At 39.5% G+C, this 11,333-nt stretch overlaps 1 protein-coding gene across 2 annotated transcripts in view; it reads right to left on the bottom strand.

Annotated features, from left to right (window-relative positions):
- SYTL4 (synaptotagmin-like 4) overlaps positions 1 to 10,495 on the bottom strand; it is a 25,532-nt gene extending 15,037 nt beyond the window's left edge. The window contains exons 1-6 of one of the 2 annotated variants that reach the window (XM_012650044.1): positions 10,320 to 10,495; positions 9,850 to 10,065; positions 9,600 to 9,709; positions 9,244 to 9,346; positions 758 to 859; positions 209 to 284 (exon numbers count right to left, since the gene is read on the bottom strand). In XM_012650044.1, the coding sequence (XP_012505498.1) occupies positions 209 to 284; positions 758 to 859; positions 9,244 to 9,346; positions 9,600 to 9,709; positions 9,850 to 10,065; positions 10,320 to 10,429 (717 nt within the window). In that variant the 5' untranslated portion in view covers positions 10,430 to 10,495. The remainder of the gene's footprint in view (positions 1 to 208; positions 285 to 757; positions 860 to 9,243; positions 9,347 to 9,599; positions 9,710 to 9,849; positions 10,066 to 10,319) is intronic. The other variant, XM_012650045.1, reaches the window with a different exon arrangement.
- Positions 10,496 to 11,333: the final 838 nt, after the last annotated feature.

Genomic DNA, 11,333 nt, shown 5'->3' with positions numbered 1-11,333 from the left:
AAAAATAAATAAATTCTGCCTAGGAAGGAAGGAAAAAAGAAAAGAAAAGAAAGGAAGCGAGAGAGAGAAGGGGGAGAGGAGAGAGAAGAGAAGGGAGGAAAGGGAGGAAAGGAAGGAAAGGAAGGAAAGAAAGGAAAGGAAGGGAAGGAAGGGAAGGAGGGAAGGAAGACACGCAGGCAGGCAGACTGACCACTAACCTGAAGCTTACCTTTTCTCCTTGAGATTTGGGGGCAGACATCTTCTTCCATTCTGGAAAGAGGCCAGATTTATCCAGAGAGTCTCTCCTGGAGGTAGATTCAAAAGTTATAACTATGCCACCTCCTCCCCTTCCCCTTCTACCCAGGGACCAAAGCTCTACAGAAGGAGAGCCACTGGCTTAGGATCATCGTAGTAACCAAACCTAGAAGATACACTTCACATCTGATTTACCTTGAAGAAATGCAGAAGATCAGATAGACAACTTTGCACAAACACAAACACTCACACCCCCATTCCTAAGGGGCTGCTGGACTAGGATGAATCCTCCAAGGTGCAGCAGCCTGGGGAAGTTAACATGCTCTGCGCTCAGAGTCAAATCAGTAGCAGTGCTACGGAATGACTTCTGATGAGGTCAGAGAAAATACTTCGTTCAATTTTCTGAGGACAGAAATTTCTGAGGACAGGAACACTGAAGACATAGAAGCCCTGCATCCTGATGCTAGAAAACAAAACGGGAACTCGGGTTGAGCGGAGGTGAGGGAAATGCGGGGAACCTCACCTGGAGGTGCTATCGGAGTCGGCTGTGAAACTATCCAGACTCTCACTCTCAGCCTCCAGTGCACTCTTTCCACTTTTCAGCTTTGGCACTTCGAACGGCACACTAGGATAAAAACCAAGAACCAACAATTTAAAGGAAGTGGGCTCTCCTGCCTCTAGTTAGGCCTCCTTCCTATCAACTCACAATGGTAGTCTCAGTGAGCTTTCTAAAATAGAGTACACTTTTTAAAAAAAAAAAAGTATTTATTTATTTATTTTTAGAGATGGGTCTTGCTATGTTGCCCAGGCTGTAGTGCGATCATAGCAGGTGCGATCATAGCATACTATAGCCTAGAACTTCCGGGCTCAAGCGATCCTCCCGCCTTAGCCTTCTGAGTAACTGGGACTACAGGTGCGTACCACTGTGCCCAGCTGAGTACACTTTTAAAACTCTTCAGAGATTCCCCATTGCTGTTGGGATTGAGTTCAAACTCTTTAACAAGAAAATCCTTATGATTTGGCCCCTGCTCAGCTCCCCAGACTCATCCTTCACCCTCCATGCCTCCTCATACTTTACATTTCAGAAGGATGGAGTTCTTTTGGTTCCCTGAATATCCTAAAGCTCTCCCTCTTCTCTCTTTTCTCTGCCTGGGATGTTATCTTCACAATAGTCACTTTTCCTCACCTGGCTAAATCCACTCCTCCTTCAGGATTCCTCCAGACCTCTCTGACCACGCTCCCACCCCAACTCTGGATTAGGAGCCTTCCTATATGCTCCCAAAGCATCCTGATTTTGGCTGGGCGCGTGGCTCACGCCTGTAATCCTAGCACTCCGGGAAGCCAAGGCAGGAGGATTGCTTGAGCTCAAGAGTTCGAGACCACCCTAAGCAAGAGCGAGACCCCATCTCTACTATAAATAGAAAGAAATTAGCCAAACAACTAAAAACAGAAAAAATTAGCCGGGCATGTTGGCGCGTGCCTGTAGTCCCAGCTACCCAGGAGGCTGAGGCAGGAGGATCCCTTGAGCCCAGGACTTTGAGGTTGCTGTGAGCTAGGCTGACGCCACGGCACTCTGGCCCAGGCAAGAGAGTGAGACTCTGTTAAAAAAAAAAAAAAATGCATCCTGATTTCTTGGTAGCAGCCATCGCATATGTAACTATTTGTTTATGGCTTTTAAACAAATTATTTTATTTGTTCAATAATTTAAGCAAATGATTTATTTAATGTCTTTTGCCTCCATTAGATAAGTTCCATGAGATCAGTGACCACATAGCTTGTTCACTGCTGTGTTCCCAATGCCTAGAAGAGAAACTAGCATAGAGTAGGCACTGAAATATTTGGTGACTGAATTCTTGCATAAATGCCCTCAGTGGGGCTTAAGTGTATCCGTAAATAAGCAGTATGTCTGGAAGATAGTATTCAGAAAAACCAGAATTCTTTTCAGCTTAATCGCCTTAATGAAGGATAAACCTGGGCGTTCAAAATGGCAGTCTTCATGTCTAAAGGGAAGGACACTGTTCCTGGGCCCCTTACCTCAAAGAATTAGTGACAGTAGCAGGAAAAGGAAAAAAATTATTCTTCCCAAAGTATTTCAAGTAATTTCCCTTGACTCCTGGGGATACCACATTCTCCTGGTTTCCTCCTCCAACCTCACTGGCTGCTCCTTCTCTGTCTCCTTTGCTGGTCCCTCCTCTTCTCCCAGACGTCTAATCTCTGGATTATCTCTGGGCTTCTTCCTTGGGCTGCCTCTCTTCTCTTTCTAGAATTATCCCTCAATGATCTCATCTAGTCTCATGTCTTTAAATATCCTCTATAAACTAATAACTCAAATTTATCTCTTACTCAAACTTGTTTTTCCAATGGCCTACTTGGTGTTTCCACTTGGATGTGTCAAACAGCAAGCCCAAAACCAAAGCCCTAATCCTCCCCTAAACCTGCTCTTCCCTCAATCTCATCAAATGGCAACTCCTTCCCCTTTCATTTCTCAGGTAAAAAAATCTTAAAAATCATCCTTGACTCCTCTCTTTTCTCTCACAATACAAATTAAATCTGTCAGCAAATCCTCTTGGCTCTAACTTCAATGTATATCTAAAATCCGATCCACTCTCACCCCCTCTGCTGTCATTACTTTGGTCCATCATCTAGCTCCTGGATGATAGCAATAGCCTCCTAAGAAATCTCCCTGCTCCTTTCCTAGTCCCCATACAATCTATCCACAACACAACAGCCACAATGAGCCTTTAAAATATAAAGCAGACATAGAATTACCATATGACCCAGCAATTCCACTCCTATGTACATATCCAAGAGAACTGAAAAACATATGTCCACACAAAAACTTCTACATGAATGTTCATAGCACCATTATTCCTAATAGCCAAAAGGTGGAAATAACCCAAATGCCCATCGGTGGATGACTAGATAAACAAAATGTGGTATATCCATATAATGGAATATTATTCATCCATTGAAGGGATTTAAGTTCTGATATTAACACACGCTGCAACATGGTTGAACCTTGAAAACATTATATTAAGTGAAAGAAGCCAGACACAAAAGGCCACATATTGTATGACTGCATTTATATGAAATGCAGAATAGGCAAATCCAAAGAGACAGAAAGCAGATTAGGGGCTGGGAGAAATGGACATTGACTGCTTAATGGGTAGGGTGTCTTTTGGAGATGATGAAAATGTTCTGAAATCAGATAGTGGTGATGGCTGCACAATGTTCTGAAAGTACTAATGGCCACAGAATTGTACACTTTAAAATTGTTAAAATGATGATTGTATGCTATGTGAATTTTACCTCAATTTTTAAAAAGAAGAAAAGATAAGATTGTATTGTTCAGAGCCATCCTTCTCACTCAGTGTAAAAGAGAGTCCTTACAAGTGCCACCAAAGTCTTACATGATCTGCTTCTCACCCCATCTCTGTGCTCATCTCCCCTCATCCCTCCTTGCTCCCTCAGTTCCAGATTACTCAAAAGTGCCAAACACAAACTCACCTTTATACCTGCTGCTTTCTCTGCCTACAGTGCTATTTCCCCAGGTACCCTCAGGGTTTGCTCCTTCATTTGCTTCATGTCTTTGCTCAAATGTCACCTTATTATAAAGACTTATCCTGGCTATCCTAAAGAAAACAACATATATACACACATGCCTTCCTGGCATTCCCTATATCTTAGGTCTACTTAATTTTCTCCATAGCACTTTCAACATCTAACATATTATATATTTACTTGATCATTTATTTTCTGTGTCCCTCATCCCCCAAATCTAAGTCCCACAAGCAAGGGACCTTTTTGTATTCACCAGTGTACCCCAGGGCCTAAAACAATGCCAGGTACATTATAGGCATTCCTAAATATTTGTCAAACAAAAAAACTAATAAATGAACAAAGAATGAGGTAACCAAAATCTATAATGTCTTAGGCAGTAAATAATAAACTTTCCAAGTTGCCACATGATGTTTGAGATAGTTTTGTGAAAACAGCAGGGGTGAAATCCCAGGACATGTGAGAGGTGAGATGGCGGTCATTCCTTGAGAGACTATTAGCTTTATAGTACAAGACACAGCAGGGGGCTTTATTTCATTTTTTTTTTCTACTTTAGAATCATTTGTTTCCTTCCTCTGCTCCAAAGAAGAAAGAACCGCAAGTGGAACCATTCCTCTAGAGAGGCAGTTTTAACGATGGCCCATGGAGAGTGTTTTTCGCTTGTATTTTTTTCCTAAAGATTAATACGTGCTGATCCAGAGCTGATATAAACACCCTTAGGACAAAAAAGCCATTATTTGACATCTGTGCAGTAAAAAATAGACTAAGAGATGGGAGCCCTGGGCTCTATCTGTATGATCTCAGGTAAATCACTTATCCTGCTTTCTTTTCTGTAAAAATAAGGGGGTTGAATTAAATTATCTCTGAGGCTCCATAATTTTATGGAAAAGATCATTTATGGTCACTTAATCTGTTTCCATGTTTAGGATAAATAAGAGTCTTCTGGGTCCAATGAGACAAGAGGTCACATACAGCCAGAAGCAGTAGGTTTTAGCAATTACATTCTGATTGATGATGTCAGATGTGTTAATCAGGTTCAGCAAATAAAAGCCATTCTTATTCTTATCCACAAAGAATAAAGGGGGCCTCATCACCTGGAACAGATGAGTCACCCACCCAAGGCTGTGTGGATAAAATCACAGTACATACATATGATGAAATACCATATGCATATCAAAAAGAATGAAGCAGACCCTTGGTGCTGACAAAGAAAGATGTCCATGTTATATTTTTCTACAATTTTTTTCTTTTACACCTTGAGTTATAACTGACATTAAGTGTACATGTTTAAGTGTGCAACCTGAGGAGTTCTGATATATGTATACACCTGTGAAACCATCACCACAATTAAGTTAATGAACATATCTATCATTTCCAAAAGTTTCCTCCTGTTCCTTTCCAATTCCTTCCTTCCTCCTTGCCCCTGTCCCCAGGCAAGTGCTGATCTGCTTCTGCCAATAAAAACTAGTTTCCATTTTCTAGAATTTTATAAAAACAGAATCATATAGTATATATTCCTTTTTGTTTGGCTTCTTTCACTCAGCATAATTATTTTGAGATTCAGTCACATTGTTGCATGTATCAATAGTTCATTCCTTTCCATTGCTAAGTAGTATTCCACTGTATAAACAAACCACAGTTTATCCACTCACCTGTTGTTGGACATTTGGGCTGTTTCCAGGTTTTGTCTATTACAAATAAAGCTGCTACAAACATTCGTGTACAAGTCTTTGTATGGAAATATGCTTTCACTTCTCTTAAGTAAATACCTAGAAATGGAATGACTGAATCCCAAGGTAGGTAGGTGCATACCGAACTTTTTAAGACACTGCTAAACTCTTTTTCCAAGTGGCTGCACCACTGTACATTCCCACCAGCAGTGTATGAGAATTCCAGTTGTTCTACATCCTTACCAACAATTGATATGGTCAGTCTTTTTAATTTTAGCCATTCTAGTAAGCATATGGTAATATCTTATTGTGACTTTAATTTGCATTTCTTTAATAACTGATGATTTTGAGCATCTTTTCAAGTGTTTATTTGACATCTGTATAGTATCTTTGGTGAAATGTCTATTTAAATCTTTTGCTCATCATCTATGGGATTGTCTGTATTATTGAGTTTTTAAAGTAATTTGTCTTTTATTTTTTTTCACTTAACATATATACAGTATGATCCTTTTTAGAAAGAAATTAAAAATTTAGGAATCCAACCCATATGTGTACATTTAGACAGTTTGGCAGTCCATATACCAAAACTATTAACAACTATTACCAATAATTGTCTAGAGCAGAGGCAATGAAGTTACTGGAGGGCATACTTTATATATTTCTATATTGTTTTTCAACAACCATATAAAACATGATAGTCATTTCCCTTTGGTTGAGAGAAAGTTAGGGGGGAAAGTGAGTGCACCCACACAGACACACACATGCATGCATGCACAAAGCCAAAAATTCAGTAGCAGAAACCAAATGAGGAAAAAATTAAGCCTCAAGTCGTAAAGTTCAAAAAAATCATAGCTAAGAAAACAGAAGATTTAGCTCAGTGAAGCTCCTTAACTAATCCCTTCCAATGTGGCAATGTGTAGATTAAGCGAATGAGTAGGCGGTCCTGGGGTAAGTCAAGAAAAACAAAATCCCTCAAAATTTGTAACTCCAGGTACCACCTGTGGGACCTCAAAAGAGGCAGACAAGACTGCTGGAGAATGTCATCTCCCAGGGTGCTGGTATAAACTAGAGGATTCACCTAGAGCTGGGACAAGTAAGCCCTAGACCAGGACATTTAAGAGAATTTCAAGAGACAAAAACCCAGGACTCCAAGTTGCCTTCCACGCCTCCCCTTAGGTTACAAGAAAAGAAATATATGGAAAGCAATATTCAGCACTTAAACTTAAGTATAGCTGGGTGTGGGAAATAGATAAATTGTTTCAAGTTGAGGTGAGAAGCCTGTCTAAAAGAATTCACATATACTATATCAGAGCAAACAAAGATATAGAAAAAACATCCCATGTTAAACATGAGTGAAATGAAATTAAATCATCTGGCAGATATATAAATACCCATGAAGTGGGGAGAGATGGAAACAATTTACAGGATGGACGAAGAGCCCAGTGTGGAGAAGACTAGAATCCTAGGAAAATAAGTAGGTTTCTTCTGAGTGCTTTATACTATAAGGGTACTTAATAAGAATACGGATTCAAAACAGCACAAGAGTTCAAACACAAGATGATAAAATAATGAAATAAGAGAAAAAAGATTAGAGCAAAGAACAAATTAAAACCAAAATAAGATAATTTATTCAAATGATTAAATTGGAAATAGCAAAAAGTAAGGAAGGTAAGGAGGAAGGGGGGTGAGGAGGAGAGGGCAGGGAAGAGAAGAAAGAAAATGGCTGAAAAACAAACAATTAGCATGGAGGAATGAGTTGGGCTAATCATGGTTAATTGCTTTCATCTTTCTCTTTTTCTATTGCATTAGATGGTAAAAGAAAAGGGCAGAAATGGAGGATAAGAAGATCCAATATCCCTGAAAACTATCAGGGAAAGACACAGAATGATCATCATTGAGTTACGTCCTTGTTAAGTTACTAAATTTCAAGAAAAAGAAAAGGAACATTTTAGGCAAGTCTGATCACACGTTCATTCTCTCTCTCTCTCTCTCTCTCTCTCTCTCTCTCTCTCTCTCTCTCTCTCTCTCTCACACACACACACACACACACACACACACACAGAGTTACCTATAAGGGAGAAAAACAAGAGTCAAGTTGTCCTCAGACTTCTTCATAGTTACATTCAGTGGCAGAAGAAAATGGAACAATGTCTACAACATACTGAGGGAAAGAAAATGTGACCTAAGAACATACTAATAATATCCAGCCAAGATACCATTCAAATATAAAGGCACTTGGCAGATGTTCTTAACATGAAAGAATGCAATAAATATACCACCCGCAAGCCCTTCTGGAAGGAAATTCTCAATGATGAAATCCAGACAACCAAGAAATAAATCAAAGTAAAGAATTCAGGAATTGAGAAGTCGTGGTACAAGGCCTGATTGTAAGCATAAAATGCTTTTGAATATGAAACTAAAACTAAAAAATCAGGTAAAACAAGCGAATGATTTATGGTTGTACAACAAAATGTAAATGTTATAAATCCTGACAAAGTAAAAATAATTTGAATAACAAATAGTGGGAATAGGGGGAAATAATTTGGAGGAAGTGTAAGAAAGCTCTTCCTCTTTCATAGCAGAGTCTACTGATAATGTTTAATATTGAAACAGGTAGATTTAAATAAATGACTGACCGTTAAATCCACTCCTAGATATTTACCTTAGAGAAATGAAAACATATGTCCACGCGAAACTCATAATGAATGATCACAGCAGTACTACTCTTGACAGCCAAAAAAGTGGAAACAGCCCAAATGTCCATCAACAGATGAATAAATAAAATGTGGTATATGCATATAATGAAGTATTTGGCCATAAAAAGGAATAAAGTACTACAACATGGATGAACCTTGAAAATATTATGTTAAGTGAAAGAAGCCAGACATAAAGAACCATATATTATATGATTCTGTTTACATCATTTATCCAGTATAGGTAAATATATAGAGATATAAAGTAGATTGGTAATTGCTTAGGGATGGGGAAGGATGGAGAGGTTGGGGCAGGGTGATAGCTAAAGTGTAAAGGGTTTCTTCTTAAGGTGGTGAAAATGTTCTAAAATCAATTGAGGTGATGGTTGCACAACTCTGTGAATATAATAAAAACCATTCCATTGTACACCATAAATGGGTGAATGGTATGGTACATAAATTATATCTCAATAAGGCTGTCACCAAAAAAAAAATAACACTAAATAAGTGACTAACTGCACAATGGCTTTCATATGTTTTCTTAAGCTTAGAGGAATTTAATGACTAATATCTTCTATGGTTAAAAAAATTGTCTGAAGATTAGCAATTCTCCCTTTTTAGTGTTTTATTCTCTTAAATTCAAGCAAAATTAAACAGAATGATTTTAATTTATGATACAATATTCAAATTTTTTTCAGTTTATCCATCCAATCACCCTTCTATTTATATATATAGAAATGTGATTTTCACATAATGTGAAAACTGGGGTAATAGGAATTTGGGTGATTTATTGCTTTCTTCTTTCTTGTTTCCTATAAATGGTTAAATTTTTAATGAGTAGGTATTGTTTTTATTTGTCTTCAAATTGTTCTTATAAAGAACAAAGTAAATATGTCAAAATGTTAATGTTCACATGTGAGTAGTAGGATTAGGAAGGATTTTTTTCCTCCCTCTTTACTCTTTTCTGTACTTTCCAAATTTTCCCATAATAAACATCTATTATTTTATAAACAGAATAAAGTAAAAAGAATAATAAAAGAATTAAAGGGACATTTTAGTATTTCTTTAAATGATCACTTGTTTCTTACCTGGGCTCCTTCTGCTGCTCCTGAATGATCTTTCTTCCTGGCCAGACATCACCCATCTGTGTCTGATAAAGGAGGGACTGTCCCACTGTCTCTCTTTTATTCACTTCAAGGCAGACAAAAGCATGACAGGGTGGTGATTATGAGAGGGAAAAAGGGAAACAATCCTCATAGCATCTTCCCTTGAAACACACCACATTTGCAGAAGGGGAGGCGATACAATCTCTTATATTCCTCACAAACTGGCTGAGCCCACGGAGTTAAGACACCACCGGTCAGAATACACTAGGATTCCACACCAGAAGATCTATCACTGAGGTTAAGGTCAGCAGGGAACTATCTCTAGACAGGTCCAGTACCTGCAGGTTTGCGGCGCAGGGACATTCTGATTATCTCACTGCCTGTGCGGTAAGCAAAGCGATTGACTTTCTGGTCATAAAACCAGTCCCCAGTTGCTTTCTTCAGCTCTCTGGGAAGGAAAAAAAAAAGAAAATGACGTATGGATAAAGAATGGCTCTTGCCATACAACCAACAAAAGCTAAGGCAAGAAATTCTCACAACAGCTGGGGCCTCATCTCCTCTCTCTACTCAGCCATAGGCGACACTCACATTTCCTTGGCGCACACCTTGCACCTCCAGATACCATCGCTTTCCTGAACGCGGCAGTCCCGACACACCAGGTGATTGCAACCCCGACAAGTGTTCGTCTTGGGAGTCAAACGGCCCAGGCTCTCCTGGCACCGGGCACAGGTCCGATCACTATAGTGTTGGCTGCCCCTCTTGGCCCCTTTCCTTTTTATCTCCAGTAACTCATTCTTCAGTCGCCTGCCAAGACCCAAAAGAGAAGCACAAGTGGATTCAGGATCTGCATGGGTTGGACAGAGAGGGGCTGAGGGGTAAAGACAGTAAGACTATTTGGTTCTGTGAAACCAACAAACACAGAGCCCAGCTTGGCCCAACAAAGAGCGGTAAACGTCATATATACAAGTTTCTCTGAAAGTTGGTTGGAAGACATAAGAAAAAGCCCAGATATCATTGGTCAAAGGCTTGAGATCCCATGATTTTTCTGGGACTCTTACCTAATCCTTTTCTCATCTGCTTTCCGGAGCTCCTCATCTCGCTGTAGAACATTGAGGATCAAATCCCTTTCTACTTCAGACAGAAAAGAGAGATCCAGTATCTCTGACATGACTTCTTCTACTTCTTCTGCTCTTCTTTCTTCAAAGCAACCAGACAAGGAGAGCTACCAGAGTTGTCTGAAATGAGAGAGCTAATTTCACACAGGTGATTTACTCCACAATAGGCCCACAGCCCTAGAGCCTTTCAGTAGGCTACTTCTCCCCTTGAGCCAGGCTAAGGAGACAAAGTAGAAGTATCTGACCTATTTACCATTCCTACTCCCACCTGAATCATGCGGTAAAAATGAAGAGGCTTTGATTTTTCAAGAAGAAAAAGTTATTCATGAGTCTGGGAAAGGGTTGGGTCTTTTACCATAAGCATCTTAGTCTGGAAAGAGCATAGCACAGCTGAGTCAATCTCCCACTCCACCAAGTGAGCCCTCAATCATCCAATTTTTAATATTTTAATATTCTCAAATCCCAAGTCTATTAACCCAAATAATCAGGCAGCTGGTCTCTGTAGCGGAGGAGAAAAGCACATGAGGACTCCTGCCAGTTTCAGCCCATTTCTACATTCCCAACCAGCTTCCACGTTCCAGGGATTCAGTCAGCTTTCTGCTATACTTCAAAACTTCCACCTACTCTACCTCCCAAAGTTCTTATTGCACTAGCACTACCTCTAGAATATTTTCCCCCATTTCATGAACATTTGTTAAGCACTACTCTGACAGGCATTGTGCCAAGTGCTGGGAGATACAGAGATGAGTAAGACACAGTTCCTGCCCTTAAGAATAGCAGGGAAAACAGACAAACAAATACAAGTACAATGTACTAAGTGCTATCAGAGGGATTATAAATTATGTACTATGGGAACTTGGAGAAAGAAGTAACTAATTCTATCTTGCATAGAGAAGGAAGGGAGAGAGAAAGAGAGAGAGAGCGAGAGCCAGCTGTATATATATATGAGGTTTTACA

The sequence above is a fragment of the Propithecus coquereli genome, unplaced genomic scaffold, assembly GCF_000956105.1.
Source record: "Propithecus coquereli isolate 6110/MARCELLA unplaced genomic scaffold, Pcoq_1.0 Scaffold31, whole genome shotgun sequence".
Classification (NCBI taxonomy): Eukaryota; Metazoa; Chordata; class Mammalia; order Primates; family Indriidae; genus Propithecus; species Propithecus coquereli.
This window is presented reverse-complemented; position numbering and strand designations above follow the sequence as displayed.